Source organism: Salmo salar, chromosome ssa11, assembly GCF_905237065.1.
Source record: "Salmo salar chromosome ssa11, Ssal_v3.1, whole genome shotgun sequence".
Classification (NCBI taxonomy): Eukaryota; Metazoa; Chordata; class Actinopteri; order Salmoniformes; family Salmonidae; genus Salmo; species Salmo salar.
In genome coordinates this window covers 20716655-20735683 of record NC_059452.1, presented here as the reverse complement: position 1 = coordinate 20735683, position 19029 = coordinate 20716655, and the positions used below count along the sequence as shown (strand labels likewise).

Here is a 19029-nt window from a genome sequence, read left to right as displayed (position 1 = left end):
GCTTTTAGGGACTGACAGGAGGTGGTATGTAAATGCACTGTAGCAGGTCAATGAGAAGAATCTGCCACTAGATGGAAACCTTTCACTGTTCATCATACATGAGGCAGTGAAAGGACAAGTGAAGTTTGACTATCAACACATACAGCGCACACAGACAGTATTCAGAGCCCTTAACTCGTCACATATTTTGTTACGTTACAGCCTTATTCTAAAATGGCAAAGCAAAAACAGGTTTATATACATTTTTGGAAATGTATTAAAAATAAAAAACAGAAGTACCTTATTTACATAAGTATTTAGCATTGGAGGGAAAGATGAACGGCGCAAAGTACAGAGATCCTAGATGAAAACCTGCTCCAGAGCGCTCAGGACCTCAGACTGGGCCGAAGGGTCACCTTCCAACAGGACAACGACCCTAAGCACACAGCCAAGACAACGCAGGAGTGGCTTTGGGACAAGTCTCTGAAAGTCCTTGGGTGGCCCAGCCAGAGCCTGGACTTGAACCCGATCAAACATCTCTGGAGACCTGAAAATAGCATTGCAGCGACGCTCCCCATTCAACCTGACAGAGCTTGAGAGAATCTACAGAGAAAAATGGGATAAACTCCCCAAATAAAGGTGTGCCAAGCTTGTAGCATCATACCCAAGACTCAAGGCTGTGATAGCTGCCAAAAGGTGATTCAACAAAGTACTAAGTAAAGGGTTTGAATACTTATGTAAATGTAATATTTTTTTCTTTTTTATACATTAGCAAAAATGCCTAAAAACCTGTTTTTGATTTGTCATTTTAGAATAAGGCTGTAACGTAACAAAATGTGGAAAAAGTCAAGGGATCTGAATACTTTGCAGATGCACTGTATTGTCACCTGTTGGTGTACCAGTCATGACAGTAAGGGCTGCCACAGATTTGGTGCCGATGTAGTGGCTGTTGAGGAGGAAGCGAGCCAGGTCCTCCACAGCATCAAACTGGCGGCTCAGCACCTTCTGGGCCCAATCACACACCAGGCCACAGGCTGCAGAGCGCACCTCCTCCTCCACACTGCACAGCTGACCTGAGGCCTCCAGCACCTCACACTGAAGCACAATATAGGCACATGTACAGGTGTTAAGAATTATAGTCGTACATATCCCTGTATTACTTTTAGTTCAATACGAAGCCTCAAAACATAGTCCTTTTCTTAACACATTACATTAATGAAAGTTATGTTATGGTTGGACTACAGTTAGGCAAACCTTTCTTACTTAAATAGATTTTCAAGAAAATAAGTAAGGTAAAGACCTTGAGAGGAAGGCAGACAGACAACTTACCCCATCCCCTGTTTTATGTAACTCCAGGTTGGGTAAAGATGGCATGTGGACAAAGGCTTTCTTCCTCAGTCCACTATAGCAGTATGTGAGCAGGGGTTAAGGTAAAAAACACTGAACGGTCAAACATTTAAGAGTTAATTTATGGAGGTGCTAAAATGTGTTGGTTGTTTGTCTGTAAAGAGCCGGGCTTTACTGCTTCAGGGACCATTCTAGCCATAAGAGACTGGGATTGCCCCACAGCATAGGGTAAGAAAAGTGCCTCAGGGCAGAAGGTCAGTTGTCACTCACAGACAGATCTGAGGAAGAGCCTTCTCACCTGAAGCTGAGACAGCTATTTTTTATTTATTTCACCTTTATTTAACCAGGTAGGCCCAGTTGAGAACAAGTTCTCATTTACAACTGCGACCTATGTCCCAACCAGCATCAGTTGCTAGTCACTCCACTACTAATCCCTCAGCCCCTCAGGCCTGTCACACTCCCACTGAACCTTCTCTTCCCCCTCCAACCTTTGGAGATGTGACCAACTCCACTGCCAAAATAAGGCTCTGTGGATTTGTGGTGAGAGCTAGCCTTTTATCAGATGCTGGTGTGTGAGAGTGTGACAGCAGGTGCTCCCTGCTGAACACTTCCATACACTTAGGTGTCTCTCACAACCAGGCAAAGAGCTACTCAGAGTTATAGCACAGTTATGAATGACTCACTTTCTCTCACACAAAACAAATAATAAAATACAGACAAATAGGTCAAAGAGTGTGATCTTGAATTAACTTGTACCTTTGTAGAGTGTGTATTTACTTTGGTAACAGAAAATAGTTCATTTAAAAAGGGAGATATAGATTACTAAGCAAGCCACAGCTCAAGATGTTCTGATTTGGTCTGATTTGACTTGGGCGCTCATATTGAGTTTCAGTTTCTATTGCAACCGTCATATAAAAACAAGGTCTATTTCAGAAAGGCTCTGCATTGAAAATAAAAAATTGCATTCATACGTAAGTATTTTATGCTATTCTTTTTTCGAACTCCACCTCAACAAAATAAGAACAAAGTCACTTGTCACTTTACTAATTTAACGGACACTAATCTCATTGGAGACTGGAGCTTTGCTAAGTCTAGAGTCGTGATCTCATGGAAAGGACATTTCACAAATTGTTTCCTGAAGGTCAAGAACACAGTGATTCCCCTAAGTGTCTCTGTCCTACTATACTGCTCTCCAGGCAGAGGCCGCTTTATTTGATTTAATTTCAGTTCTATATTTAGATGCTCCATGAACTGAGACAACAGATGTTCTGCGACCAGAGTCCAGATTGTTCGCTACAAACCATTCCAGTGAAGGATATTTTGATTTGCCTCTCATGCCAAGTCGACGTGCCTTCATATTTGGAAATACATTTTTCATGATCTTTCCAAAGTCCGCCGCACTCAGTGGGTGGTAGCAGAGATTGTCACAATAGCTCCTGAAACAAACAAACAAGAGGAAGACAGACACAGACAGTAAACATTTGTTGGACAGGGGAAGTAAAGTTCAGATAAACAAGGTATTGGAAATCTCAGTAAAACCAAATAAACTATGTTAAATATGAAATAAGGACAGTCACATCAAAACAGTGACATCTGGGTGAAGACGTTCCCAAAGAAATCTGAAACATTATTAGTACTTTCATTTGCAATGAATGAGGACGTCAAACTGTGTGTTACGTAACAGTCACATAGCATTTCAGACTTTCCGTTCTAGTGTTACCAACACATGGTGCACATCTTTTCCCATGCTTTCTGCATCTATTTATATTGGTGCTTTGGCTGGCGGTATGCAGATCCTTCATAGCTGGCAGTGTATGGTAAAGGCTTATTTATTTAGTAACAGCCAAATGCTATGTACTTTCATAACATGCATCTCATGTCATAAAATAAAAACGGCCATACAAATGTGTACCTTGTTCTTGTGAAACTTCTTAGAAGTCAAGTGCTCATGGAAATCAAATTCAAAAGTAAGTCCATCCATTTCCACCTGGTATGGAATTTAACCTATCAGGTATTCCAAACTCCCTAAAATACCTGTACACAGTGCTATCAATATGTTTCTAAATTGGTGCGGTGCCTCTTTCCAGAACATCAAAACAGGATGACAGTTTTTTATTTGTATTTAACAGTATTATTGCTTTGAAAATGACCCGAGCTGGGCGAAGCCCCATTGGCTTCACACTTCTCTATGTACCCTTTCTCACAGTCAGATACCCACTTGTACTCGTCATAGACTTCCTGTTTGGGCAGGGAGGTTTCTGGGTGTTCCTCTAGGTGACTGCGAATCCAGTTGAACGCGTGCATCTGCTGAGTGCGGCTTGATGACATGGAGCTCTGATCACTGCTAGAGAAAGCAGGAGAAAATAGGTTATTTACAATAAAATCACAAAAAACATTGACTGTCGGATCTACCTTTCCCGCCCCATTTTTCAAACCCAACCAACACACATCAATCACCCCCATGTCTCTGTGTTGTAAGTGAGAGAGGTTTATGTACCATGACAGTTCTCCAGGACTGGCAGACCCTCTCTCAGTCCTGATGGGCATCGTGTGGAGTGTTGGGGAGTTGAGGTGATGAGGATTAGATGTGGAGAACAAGTAGGAATTGATCATTGCTTTTCAATCAAGGTATGATATTGACAACATCAATGAGCAGTGTGTGTTTGTCACCTGATGCTAAACTAACTTTAAGCCACTGCCCCTGGACACTTCTGTAGATGAGAGGATTGGATAAATTCAAACAATGTGGGGAAATTCCTCTTAGCCTATCAGAAATAAAGCTATTACAGTATTCCTTAGGCCTAATACATATCCAATCGTCTCAGATCTACACACATTTCTAAGGAGTAGGGGCTTGGATCATTTGGAATTAAGCGTGCGTGCGTATATGTGTGTGTTACAGATCAAATATACATTAGAGAGAAGACGAGAGAAATCTACACATATTTTACAAAAAGGTAAAACATGAAGGGTTGAGGAAAGATGTTATTAATAAGTTATTAAGTAAGGACTTTCAATCAGAACACACACACAGGTGATAGTCATATGTGGGAAATCATTATCAAATCAATCAATGCAACAATTAAAAACAAAAATACCAAAGCTTATTTGCTATTGAAGGGAGAATGTTTGCGCACACACACACACACACCCCCTCCTAACTGGTAGTCCTAAGTGGAAATTCAATATCAAATCAATCAATGCAATGATTATTATAATTTTTTTTTAAAACAGCCAAAGCCTATTTGCTCTCTAAAAGAGAGAGTATGGCATAACGAGTAGAGTTTGGCGTAACCACAGTCCAAGCTAATGTTGACAACCATTGTAGCATGTGGGGATAGGATAGGGTGCAGAACATCTATATTATGCTACTAGGCTAATGGATAATGGGGTAGATGAACAACATTAGGCTAAGTCATGTGCAAATGGCGTGGAACTGCATGCAGACATGACACAAAACAAACAATGTTCAATCAAATGAAAGAATGACCAATTACCTTTTTTCACTGTTGCTGGGACCAGAAGGCAACTTAAGGTAGAGGTAGAGTTTCTCGATGTCTGTAAACGTCTCCACATCTTGCTGTAAAAGCGGAGCACAGGGAAGAAAAGGGATTTAATAACAAACAGTAGGGATGCACGATATATCGGTGAACATATCGGAATCGGCCGACATTAGCTACAAATGCCAACATCGGTATCGGCCAGATGTCTAGTTTAACGCCAATGTTAAAAACCGATGTCAAAGCTACCGTGCATACCTATATAACGTAGGTACATGACGTAATGACGCTCCACGTTAAATTTGGCGCTACACAGCATTCCTAACCTAGCCCACAATGTCTGCTGTGTGGATCGAGCAGTCAACAAGTCAAGGAGTCATTTGAAAGAGTAAGAAAATTTCAGCGAAACCCAAGATAATGGAATTCATTATCCTTGACAATCAACCATTCTCTGTCGTGGGTGATGTTGGCTTTCGCCAACTGGTCGAGCACCGGTATACACTTCCAAGTGCGCTATTTTTCAGATGTTGCCCAACCAGAGTTACACAGTAATAGCGTCACTGCTATTAGCTTCACGACATGCATACTATGGAATGCCGTTTGGGTCTTTGCGTGTCTAAAAAAAGATAAAGTAGCACTGTCAAAGCTGTACAAAAAAGTCTGCAAACAAGCAAACACCGGCCACGAACAATGTGTATGCAATACCGCATTTGTAATAAAGCATCATTTGCTCGACCGCACTAGCACCAATACAACCAGCCTGAAAACAATGACCAGTAGAAACTGCAGTCATGTTCATTATTCTTAGCAATGATTTAGGAATCCTTGAAAGTATTAGCTAAGTTGCCACTTTTTGTTCGCCTATTGAAATTGAACGTTATAAGCAGCCAGCTAGCTTCATCTGGCTTTTGAGGCTCGAACTGACCGGGTTATGTGTTGTGAAGCTAGCTACAATAAGGATTAGGCACAATAATGGAATTTGCGGTTTGCCTTAAAAAAAAGTGTCATTGACAGTGATGGAAATCAATACAAATAGTAGAATTATGCCATACTTTTATTTTGAAGGCTAACTGCAAAGTCCACTATTGTGGCTAATCCTTATTGTGGCTAGCTTCACATAGATGGGTCCGACCACCATTAACTTGTTATGGATAGGGGGCAGTATTGTCACGGCCGGATAACAAACGTACCCGATTTAATCTGGTTATTACTCCTGCCCAGAAACTAGAATATGCATATAATTAGTAGCTTTGGATAGAAAACACTCCAAAGTTTCTAAAACTGTTTGAATGGTGTCTGTGAGTATAACAGAACTCAAATGGCAGGCAAAAACCTGAGAAGATTCTGTACAGGAAGTACCCTGTCTGACCATTTCTTGGCCTTCTTTGTCATCTCTATCCAAAACAAAGGATCTCTGCTGTAACGTGACATTTTCTAAGGCTCCCATAGGCTCTCAGAAGGCGCCAGAACGTTGAATGATGACTTTGCAGCCCATGGCTGAAAAACAGTAGCGCATTTGGTAAGTGGTCGATCTGAGAACAATGAGACGGGCGTGCGCGAGAAGAGTCCATTTTAGATTTTGAGTCTTTGAATGGAAAGGACGTCTCCCGGTCGGAATATTATCGCTTTTTTACGAGAAAAATCGCATAAAAATTGATTTTAAACAGCGTTTGACATGCTTCGAAGTACGGTAATGGAATATTTGGAATTCTTTTGTCTCGAAACGCGCCGGGTGCATCACCCTTCTTTACCCTTCGGATAGTGTCTTGAACGCACAAACAAAACGCCGCTATTTGGATATAACTATGGATTATTTGGAACCAGACCAACATTTGTTGTTTAAGTAGAAGTCCTGTGAGTGCATTCTGACGAAGAACAGCAAAGGTAATCCAATTTTTATTATAGTAAATCTGAGTTTGGTGAGTACCAAACTTGGTGGGTGTCAAAATAGCTAGCCTGTGATGGCCGGGCTATCTACTCAGAATATTGCAAAATGTGCTTTCACCGAAAAGCTATTTTAAAATTTGACACCGCGATTGCATAAAGGAGTTCTGTATCTATAATTCTTAAAATAATTATGTTTTTTGTGAATGTTTATCGTGAGTAATTTAGTAAATTCACCGGAAGTGTTCGGTGGGAATGCTAGTCACATGCTAATGTAAAAAGCAGTTTTTTTATATAAATATGAACTTGATTGAACAAAACATGCATGTATTGTATAACATAATGTCCTAGGCGTGTCATCTGATGAAGATCATCAAAGGTTAGTGCTGCATTTAGCTGTGGTTTTGGTTTTTGTGACATTATATGCTAGCTTGAAAAATGGGTGTCTGATTTTTTCTGGCTGGGTACTCTGCTGACATAATCTAATGTTTTGCTTTCGTTGTAAAGCCTTTTTGAAATCGGACAGTGTGGTTAGATTAACGAGAGAGTCTTGTCTTTAAAAACGGTGTAAAATAGTCATATGTTTGAGAAATTGAAGTAATAGCATTTCTAAGGTATTTGAATATCGCGCCACGGGATTCCACTGGCTGTTGAGTAGGGTGGGACGTTTAGCCCAGAGAGGTTAATCAAATAAGAACTGTCTTACAAATTAGGGTTATTTTAGATGACACCTAGCTACTGAAACAGATGTCGTTTTGCTATGTTTTTGGGGAAGAACATTGTTTGCATCCATGAGCTAGCTAGCTTTTTTTATGACCAGCACTGTAGGTGCGCGAGACAACTTTAGCAGCATCATAGCATACATACAGATGAATCGTTGCGACATATGAAATACGAGTGATAGTGTAATCAATGTGTAATAACTACGTTAAAATTTATGAACGCGTTAAATTATTATGTGACGTGCAGTCATATTCAGGTCCTGATTGGTCAAATAGTGTTATTTGACACGCAAAGACCCAAACGGTGTTCGATAGAAATCCTGGTTGAGAATGAAACAACTGAACAAATGAACAATGAAACAGCACAGCAAGTAAGTGAAAGAAATAGGTTTTGATTATGTTTTACTGGTAATGGGGACACTCGTAAATGCCAACAAAATAACTTTTTGGTCAGTGTGGTGTGTGTAACCTTTATTTAACTAGGACTAGGCAAGCCAGTTAAGAACAAATTATTATTTACAAAGATAGCCCGGACGACGCTGGGCCAATTGTGCACCGCCCTATGGGACTCCCAATCACAGCCAGATGTGCTACAGCCTGGATTCGAACCAGGGACTGTAGTCACGCCTTTTGCACTGAGATGCAGTGCCTTAAACCGCTGCGTCCGTGTGTGTGTTAACTGTACTAGAATGCTTAAAGGCAGAAAAAAATTGTAAATATCGGTATCGTTTTTTTTTTGCAAGGAAAATATCGGATATCGGCCATAAATGTCATATCGGTGCATTGCTAACAAACAGGTAAAAAAAAAAATTAAGTGCAAAAAAAGAGTTACGTTCGGTCATCCCTGGGAGGAGGAGTAGTGTTCATGGTAGTGTCTTTATCACTCCACTGACTTAACATGCTCTACTGATGTCTCTCTCAAACCAAACACAGTCCAGTTCATGAGAAAGGAAATCCTTCTTTTCATTCTCACTACTACAATAATCCACCAAGATACGTTCCACAAAGGCTGACAGGTTGCCTTCTACTCCAGCTTGAAGAGCATGAATAATACAGAAACGTTTCCTGTTTAAATGATCCATTCTTAGTCTACTCTCCACTGAGTGAAGTCTGGTGCTCTCATTGTTTCTGCTGTAGTAACACAGAAAGCTGAGTGTTTAGTTGTACTATGTAGGACTTGTTGAGGCACCATCAGTGTAACATTTGTAATTAAAAAGTTATGAAATGTAAGACAAGACTCTTCAGTTCCAGTGAAACCTAAAACAACCATTTCAAACAACCCCCTTTAGTTTGGTTGGACTAGTTTGAACCCTATCCACACCTGGGAACGCATAGAACACCACATTTTTTGTCCAATAAACACATTTTGTGCATGGACACGTATTTTTGTTTAGGAGTTTTAGTTAATTTGACAATGTGAAACCAACCGGACCAAATGAAAACAAATGTAACAAATTATCAAACTGATTCGAACTATTGCTCAAAATGTGTAAAAACACCCTAAAAGACAACAATGTTCAGGAACAAACACCCCCCCGACAGGAAAACAAAAACATGGATGATCCTGCAAATGAGATTAGGGATGTAAAGGAGACATTACAAAATCCAGGAAGAGAAGGAAAGGGGTGGAAGTTGCCGCAGAGAGAACCACGGATCTTGTTGAGGTCTCGTTCAGAAGGATCCTGGATGCATCCTGATAAACAGTGCTCGGGCTAAAATCAATGCGGACAAGTGTTAGGATAAACAAAATTACAAAAAAACATTCAACCTCTTGGATTCTGAGTGTTTCTAAAACATGTGTGCAGTAAATACCACAGGGTGTTAAAGATCAACACAGGGGGTCCTCATCCCTGCCGCAATGACAAAAGCCATGAGGAAATCTCTTAATGAGATCAAACAAATGTTTCCATCGAGGGGAGAGGGTTAGTGTGTGTATGTGTGTTTGCAATGAGAGCTCATAAGGATGTTTTCACACTTGGTCCCTTTTAGCAACAACAAAAAAATTCTGCGCAGTTCACTTTAAATTTTTGGTGCAGTGTGAACACTCCAAAGGAACTCAGGCCCCTCAAAAGTCCTTGAGCGAATTGAGACCATCTCGAAAGGTGGTCCGAGTTCGGTTCTCTAGAAATCCGACAGTCCGGTTCCATTTCAACACTAAAATTCCCACACCACACACTAGACTACTGCAACACTGCCATAAACCCTCACATTAGCGCCACAAAAGAGAGGAGATGATGTGCAGGTTCGCAGAAAGAAAACGTGCCGTTTTTGGATATTGGATACCGTTTTGGGATATTGATTTTAGCGCTTGTCAAGGATGCACAGAAATGCCAAAATGTGTGTGGAGTTATGTTCAGATTATTTGTTTGAAATGTGATCTATAGGCTAAGAGATTGTGGGGTTTGAAGTGTGAGAAGACAACATGAGACTATGTGGGAAAACCCCCTAACAGAAGACCTTGAAGGAACATGAGGATAAATACGAGGTGATGGAGCCCTGCAATATCCAGAGGGGTTTGTTGCAGCTACCACGGGACAGTGAAATAACTTTAAAACACTGATACCTGCAAACCTAACAAACAGACAGTCTTTGTGGGTGGAACAAAATGCATTTTAAAAGTTCATTAATTTATTTTTAGACAGTTATTTGCGGTTAGTCAAATAATGCTGGAGGCAGATTTTTCCATGTGAATGCAGATGATTAGGGTGTCACACAGACAGATGCCTTAGGGCTGTAGCCCAGCTACCCAAGTCTATGACATGTTTTACAAAACATCAACAAACATTAACTGAGATGATGGTTTAAGTATTTGGAAGCTATTTCACTGAGACTTTGGAAGGCATGCCAAAAATTCCCCACCAAAACAGAGGAGATGAGGTATCCTAAATTTAGTATTTGTGTATGCAGGGTTTTGGGGTGGGTCACGTGCAGCACTGGGTCTCACAGATGTCGTGACAGAGGGGCTTTGGGGCTGTGTTACGCCATGATCTGATCTCCACTGCTCAGTGACCACCTCCACTCCCCGCCTGGGCAGTGCACTAACATAAATAGTGGCCACATATGCCACAGATAAGTACAACTTACAACAGTAAACAAACAAGCAAGCACCGGATCACGCTTGCACTCTTATTCACTGTCGGTTTCTCGCTTTAACCTCCCTCTCAATCACACATAGACACAAGCTTTGAAACGTGTTGGCACACACACAGTTAAATCCCAGTGGATTGATGGGGAATTGAAAAATTGTATGGTTGAGAGGGAGGAGGCAAAAGGAATGACAAGTAAGTCTGGCTGCACAACCGATTGGCAAACTTATTGCAAATTGAGATATGTGACTAAACTGAATAAAAAGAAGAAACTACACTATGAAACAAAGATAAATGACAAAGAACAATAGTAAAAAGCTTTGGATCCATAATAAATACACATAGCTAAGCTCAGCTGTGAAACACATTGTTTATTTTTGGCGTCTGTCTATTAGCCAAAGCACAATCTCTATATCTCACCCTCTCTCTACCCCACTACTACAATGGATGGTGGGTGCCAGTTGAACACAACCCAGTTCAGTGTTCGGAGGATGGCTGGGTCCAGAGATACAAACAGAAACAGCCCTCTCCAACACGCTGTTTCAAAGGGAATAGGGAAGATGATAGGGCGGGGCAGGGGTGATTAAAATTCTGCTGGAGTAGAAGGCGGCAGACGAGAGACTTTGGCTCCAGGCACAACTCTCCAACACGGAGCGGGAGGGCCCTGCAGGGGGAGGAGCAGGCTCACACATCATGTTCTGGATTGTTGATGAGCTGAAGGGGCCATGGTGCCTCTGTCTACTACACAATATTCACGGTTTTAAAACAGTAACCAACATGTAGTACGATTGTTTTTTCTAGCACCTAATTGTTATCTTTTTTACAAAAACAATTCAGAGGCAAACACTTAAATGAATGCTTATTTAATATGAAGCTGTGAGTGCAATGCACTATTTCAAGACCGATTGATGGACCACGACAACAACATCTAAAAGCAGAAGGGATACAGACAGTCCCATGGCATTTCAATGACCCAACCAACCCCCCCCATAGAGGAAGTCATCGGAGGTAGCAATAATCCGAGGAATACCTAATCCGGGGGCTAGCAGAGCGGAGCGGGCAGTTAAGCTCACGTAAACAAGCTTTTGTTTTCATGGTGTCTGCTGTAGGACACCAATGCTAGGGAACATCAGACCACCAGACCAGTGCTTTACATTGTGGTGCAGACTGCAGTGGACAGCCAAAACTGCCCAAATGTCTAGAGCAGCATCTCTGACACCAACATTATGGACAAGAGCTAAACACCCAACACATGACCATAAAGAGAAGCTCTGGGTGCCATAGCAGGGAGGGGACAAACATTCAAACACACAACACAGAGATGCTGACAAGTGTGTCTTAACGGCATGAGTGCACAGAGCCAGACAGCCATAGTCGGGTCTGGGGGGGATGTGTTTGTGCGCAGCGCCGGCAGACTGAGATAAACTGAAATCCCCTGTCGTTAACCCTTTCCCCTTGACTGGCCTCTGCTAGCGGTGTGGTCAGCAGCCCCCATCAAACATAGCCATAGCGTACACACACTGCATACGTACGTACACACACACACACAGCTCCCCACCCTGTTCAATTGGTTTCTAAGAATAGAAGTATTCGCCCCTCTGTCTTTTCTATTCGCCTCTTTGTTGCTAGGGGAACGGGAGCTCACCAATGGCTAAAGTTATCAGCCACTGAGCAACGTTAGCGATGGGGGGGATAAATAAAAATGGCTCACAGACAGACGTCGTGGAGCCAATTGGACTCTCCATTTTAGAAGGAGAATCTCATGGAGTGGAAGAGAGTAAACAGACACGCTGGGCTGACAAAGGAGCCATGACTACTATTGGTCCTTCACTGGCAGAGCACAGGACATCACACCCTGCTGCTGCCAGACAAGCCCCCCTACTTCACACAGCACACTTCCAAAGTTGAAGTAGGGACAAGTCAATGTTTTTCAAATACTCTACAAACCATCGACTACAATCAAAGTCCAATACAAATTCTCAACTATATTTATATGGACAGGGTTGGGGAGTCACGGATTACAAAAAAACAGTAACTGTAATCCGTTACCAGCAAAAAATATTGTAATCAGATTAGACACTTTTGAAAAACTAGATTACTTTTAAATTCAGAAAGAACATTTGTGGAAAAAAACTTGACACCGGTTTTCTATATGACATTCAAATCAGCATTGAAAAAGGTTCAAGTTTAAGTTTGTTCCACCTGAGCGAGTCTGACTACAAGCCAGAGACCACTATGATGACACACCAAATGTGTTTGATGGATCGCGGGAAAAGAGCAGGAATAGGCTTTTGTGGGTTACAGTGCAAGCTGTCTTCCGATGGTGCGACTGCTGTCGGCATCCAAAGATGATCCAACTTGAATAAAGGCTTGGAGGTAAGGATGACAGTAGTGGTTTAGTCTACAGCGATACGGATATCCTTTATTATTGATATCTACATAGCGTATTGATGTGAATCACACTGCTGCTCTATGATGTAGCTATTTGTGCCTCATGGATTGTGGTTGTTGTGGATGGCTGTTCGCAATTCTAAAAAGGTGTATTTGAGCCCAATAATGGTTTAATTCAAGAAGTTTAAGCTAACAATCATTGTTTTTGAAACCAGTGGCCAGAGTGAAAAATGCACTGTTGCAACAGCTGCACAGTGCAAATGCAAACCTATGGAATACAAGTGGGGCTTTTTTTTCTTCAGTAGTGCTCAAAGCATGCCATACCATGAGCGCAGCATTTATTTTTCAACTCCAATCAATGAGCCCAGTCAGTCCTCCATGACGACAAAATCATAAACAACAGAGAAGGGCTGGCTAATAAGTCCTTCGTTTTGGGGTCATGCTCAGGTAAAACAATTTGGCTAATCTATACTTCCATATTTCCAAGTCCTATTCTTGAAGATCAATGGGTATAATAACATTTATTGGAATGACTGGAATTCTGATCGACTTTAGTTTTTAATGTAAAGATATAATTTAATCGTATTATTATATGTAGTAGAAAGCGATGGGTTAGAAGAAGCCTACATAACCAACCCATCAAGTAAAATTTAACATCCATATATGGCCACCTATGTAAACTTTAAGATTGATTTATCCTGCAATAGATGTGGTTCAATTGGTAACATACATTTTTGTCTTCTTCTAATGCCTCTTAAGGGGAAAGTAATCTAGAAGTAACGGAATGTAATCATATTATGTTACGGAGTTTGGGTAATCCAAAAGTTGTGTTACCAATTACAATTTTGGACAGGTAACTAGTAACTAATGGATTACACTTAGAAAGTAACCTACCCACCTCTGTATATGGATACCTGTAGTCATCACTGCTTGGGCGTACAAGATCCCTCACTGTTGGCCATGGTTTAGTTTCATTACTGCTGGTAATTAGTTCAGTATCAAAGTTTTATCCCATCACGCAAGTGATCGTGAGAGAAATAATCGCATCGTAGAACATTTTAAAAAACCCAGACTAGACAGCTAGCACATAACAGTACTAAAATGCTGCTAGCAGTAGGTGGTACCGCAATGCCACACACAACAAAAACTGAGCATTCATTTTCCACAATCATGTTCATTGATACTCTCATTTTAGTAGGGTCTGCTCTGTTCTACATTTTGGGAGTTGAGACATAAAAGGTTATCGTTAGAAGGGGAATCGACCAATTGTTGGACCAAACCTCAAATGCAAATAGCAAGTTGAAACTACTTGTTGTCAGAGAGGTTGAAGTGGTCTTTCGGCTTTGTTGTTTTGAGTGGCAGGGGGAGGGGCTTGGTGTCTGTGTGTGAGTGGGAAGGTGCACAGCGCACACAGCACAGAAGGATCGAAGGAGACGAGACCAAAAAGACAAACGCTTATAAAAACTGAAAACATTGCGTTAAAACATACATTCAAATTAATTCCATATAGTCGCCCAGCCCTGCTTCTCTAGTCATTCAACTTCAGCCACTTATAGACCTTACATCTCTGAAATTCATTTGGACTTTGACTGGCCTGGGTATGAAGACCCTACAAACTACAGCAAACAGCACCCTTCGCAGGGCAAGGGTCCACACTTGGATGACAATTCTAAATGAGTCAGTGTCAGCAGACAGTCCACACTCCCCTGCACCTTCACACGGACAAGGTTAAATACCCATCACCACCATCCCTAATAGAATATCAGTCCCTTCGGTACAAACAACATCAACAGAACAATTATAGCCTGGTTGTATTCTCGCGCCAACAACAACACTATAGCTTTTTGTTGGATGAAAGACAAGTTCATAAATGGCAGTTACACAGCTAGCTATGCTATGTGTCGGCAAAACTGAGCTATGGCGTCAACCCGACAACTTTATTACCGAGCCTGATACCATCTAGGAGAATGAACTAGACGTGAGAGGAAGCCAGATTGTTTGTGTTGAGGCTCAGAGAAACTGAAAGCTATTAGAAGAAACGATAACACACAGGGAGATATAAATGGTAATTAACAGGTTAAGCCTCTGGTTACATTGGCCTGCTACTGTACATTACCTACTTTGTGTTCTCTCTCTCTAAGAACCACTAACCTCTGAGTCTTCCAACTAAACCCAAAGCTCTACAGTGAATGAATATTCACACAAAGGGCAACTATAACTGAGGACATCTGACCAGAACCAGTTTGATATGAGGCCAGACACCAGAAAGAGACGCATAAAGCAGACCCTGATGGTGGAAGACTAGTAATATTACTAAGACATTACTAGTGGAGCGTGGGCTGGACATTAGTGATTCAATACACACAGAGATGGGTTACTCCACTGAAAGACTAAAAACAGCCACCTCTCCCCAGAGACCACTCTCACATCTCCATAAGACACAGTCTGAGGCAGGAAACAACCACAGTGTATCAACACAAGTTTCATTATTGATGTGTGTTCTACTTATCACCACCGCTTACACATTCAAAGTCTGTAAATGAAAACAGAGGGAGGGAGAGGGGTTAATATTAGACGCTATTGCTTTCCCATGTCCTCTAGAAATCCTTAAGAGGCAAAGAAAACAAAGTCTGTCGGAATTGAAAAACACAAGACCCTTGTGGAATACAACTGAAGGCATTAACCTTTAATGAGCGCAGCTGATGCAAGGTATTGTGTGAGATTGCAACATTTAGCACCGTAAAGCTGACTGGAGTACGAGAGCTGACTGGAGCATTGCTAACTCTGGCACCTGCCACGAACATGGACATTTGTGTGAAACTTTAGGGCTCCAGGGATTCTGGATTCGGCACTTAACAGTACACGAAACAGGACTTTAACCACTGGGATTGGGGTCCCCTTTCACTGAGGAAGAGAGAGAGGCAAGGCAGGTCAATGAGGACAAACAACACTCGTTGACCTCCTTATACGTGTAACCTGAGTGCATAACGTAGGCTACAATGTGGCAGTGGTGGTGGGTGATTTGATTGCTTTGACAGGTCTAGCCGTCTATCCTCAACATACCTCTTGGTAAGGTACCTCTGACAAGCTGAAGCCCAGCCTGCAATATTGAATAAACACAGCAGGTTTCCCAGAGTAACTAGCGTAGCCTTGACCTCTGCTCAGTCTCCTGCCTCTCCTGGTCGCAATGCACTGGATCTTACCTCAGTGTTGTATAGCACCCATCTCTATTGACAGGCTAAATATTTCTATACTTGCTCAATTACAGTACACGTAGGGCCAAATCCTCACATGAACACACGTAAACATCTTGAACTTTCAGGTAAGCCATGTGCTGCAGATGAGTTATGTTCAAGTATGTCAAGTTGGGCTTTAGATGATACTGTATGTTCAATCACACCGGGGTTGACTGAATTTCAGTTGAAGGCCAGAACCTATGAGAAAAAACACACCAAGGTCTAAAAAGATGAGGTGATGACAAAGGGACATGACCACTGGTTTGGTTACAACACCAAGCACAGAGGTAGAGTGTTTCATCCCATCTTCTGGAGACCATTACGAGCCGAATACTGTGTAGTATAACTATAAGAATCATTAAGTAAGATTAAATGGGTTAGTGTGGTTTAAGTGAGATCATTGAACAGGACTGAGCAGCATTTTATGGTCAGCAATGGCTGTTTCATAACAGGGCTACTTTCAGCTCTGACATCAAGTGTGGTATAAATAAGTCAAACATGGGACCACCTGTTAAAATACTACAGACAGTAGATGGCAATGCTGCTTCTCTAACATAGTCTCACTACACTGGCGAAGAGGTGAGATAAGCCCAGAGATTACATTTCAGAAACCTAAAATTGACCTTACCTTATTCAAGTCAAAAACCAACCTTAAACATTGGGGGGGAAAGTGTAACAATTGTGAACAGAGCATACATTGTGGTTAAAGGCTTTATAACAAGGAAGACTCACCAAAATATTGTCCACCTTTGACTGTACAGATTTACTGAAAAAAAGAGAAACATAAGACAAATTAGTATGACGCAAGTGTAACGTGAGCACCATGCATACACCGGATGTATTAATAAATCATTGTAACGTAAGGCATGAGACAACCCTCCCACCAGCTTCTCGCTGGTCGTAACCAATATATCCCAGGAACACGTTGTCATATGTAAAAATGGAGACAGACACTACATAAATGTCCTATAGCACTCAACGCCTATTAATAACACCTCCCTCAGAAAGTCCGTGACAGTCATTGAGGGGACTTCAATCCAGTACAAACCGGTATCTAGGCCTAATCCATATAAAAAAGTACTGTAAAATCTGACTTGACCTCAAGGCAATATCATACTGCTAGAAACACAGAAAGGAAAGTCAACCTATCATTAATTTATCCCACAGCATTTTAGTCAAAGGACCTAAAATGCTGTCTCTCTCAGACAGACAGTTAAAATCAAATAGAGAAAACGGACTCACTGACTGTTGGTTACAATCGTTCACAGACAACCTGCTACAGTTCCTCACAGTGAAGTGAGCGAAGAGGCTGCTAATGCTTTTACAGTCAGAGATTCTCGTGGCCCCTTGCTGAGTCCGCCCACTCAAAAACAACACACATCTACTCCCATAGCCTGAATTGACCCAATTTCCTCTCCATAGCTTTCAGAAATGTCACGTGAGGCAAGGCCTAGACATTGGTGTGAACCACAACAACTCAAAAGGTTAATTGAGAGATGCAGAATTGAAAACACTTTCTCTCACTCTCAATGTGTGTGTGGCTACACATTCTGCAGCTCAAGAGGTGCGTGGTCCATGACACTTCTCCAATTGAACCACATGGTAAATCCCTCTCTGTGTGGCACAGCCCACTTTCAAGTCAGTTTACCTGGATAACATAGTAGGAGATGGTAACTTGGCTCTCATACAACTACGAATCAATGCAAGAACTGGTCATAATGAGGCAGGCTGCTTCTATTTGATCATCTATTACAATGAAGGGGCAGAACCTAGGACTTACTTATTTGTTAAGTAAAAGTAAAAGTCAGGTTCAGATGTCAGGTTGTTGCTGTGTGATATGGTACCAGGCTGTTACTAGGTTACTCAGGGCAGGTCAGAATCAGGAGACTGTTATTAGCTGTGACAGAAAGTAAAGCTTTAATGGACTGTTACTAGGTGATGCCAGGATTTCTCAGTGTTGATAATAAGCAGGTCTGCCAGGTTCCTCTCATTAAGCTGTTTCTAGGTAAGGCCAGGCAGGTACCGAGAGAGCGCCTCGTTAAGTCATTGTTGCTGTGGGGAGCTGGGAGGGGATTGGGAAAGACAGGATTTAGATTCTCCCTGCCGGCTCCTTAGTGCACATCACTCCAGTTTTAAAATGTTCTGCAGCAATTATACCCCAGTTCTGGTCACACAGAGCCCCTGACTGAGCATGACCTAACAAGCTCTGTCTAGAATCACTTAGTCTGGACTAGAACTTCACTTGGCAGGGTACACAATAATGTTGATGACTGGCATTACAAAGTGGGTTTAGGGTTAAATCAAACTGCAGTATAAAAATGGCACAGATTCATCTGACATTTTTATTTAAAAAAATAAAATAAAAAAAAAATGAAAACAACATTCCTGTGGGTCAGAGTGGAGTCTGAGTTTGTATTTCTCTAGAAAAGCCATCCCTCCCTGTCCCTAAATTCTGAGTTTGGTGATTTTCATGTGAAACATGGACCCATTGCCATGCAATGTACCTATGTTGAGACTGTACGTACGTAGAGACTGAGGAAGTCTGGTTTCTAAACACATCCTGTTGAACCATGGGCTGGCAGTAGAGGAGTTCAGCTCTGAGTGATGAACCCCCTCACACTGCCTGTTGGCCTCATTCATCTATATCCAAGCTGCACCAGGTCACTGAGGTAAACTTCAACATGTCTGATCTAATTCTTTTAGCTTATTTAGTGGCCTGCACCAAGTGCCACAGCTTGAGATTTACATGATTGATTGTATATATTTGCAGGATTTTGTCTCACAAAATCCTTTCTGCACTAAGCAGCTAACTGCTGCATGTATTGAATTACCCTTAGTTACCCAGTTCAGAAACCCTTGAATGATCACCTAATGTCCCTACATC

At 41.7% G+C, this 19029-nt stretch overlaps 1 protein-coding gene across 2 annotated transcripts in view; it reads right to left on the bottom strand.

Annotated features, from left to right (window-relative positions):
* The window catches only part of LOC106562212 (DNA-binding protein RFX7), a 42516-nt gene that overhangs the window by 9772 nt on the left and 13715 nt on the right, over positions 1–19029 (bottom strand). Inside the window, exons 2-8 of one of the 2 annotated variants that reach the window (XM_014126926.2) lie at positions 16878–16911; positions 4824–4906; positions 3824–3862; positions 3545–3667; positions 2646–2762; positions 1309–1393; positions 867–1074 (exon numbers count right to left, since the gene is read on the bottom strand). In XM_014126926.2, coding sequence (XP_013982401.2) covers positions 867–1074; positions 1309–1393; positions 2646–2762; positions 3545–3667; positions 3824–3862; positions 4824–4906; positions 16878–16911 — 689 coding nt within the window. Of the gene's footprint in view, positions 1–866; positions 1075–1308; positions 1394–2645; positions 2763–3544; positions 3671–3823; positions 3863–4823; positions 4907–16877; positions 16912–19029 lie in introns of both variants that reach the window. The other variant, XM_014126924.2, reaches the window with a different exon arrangement.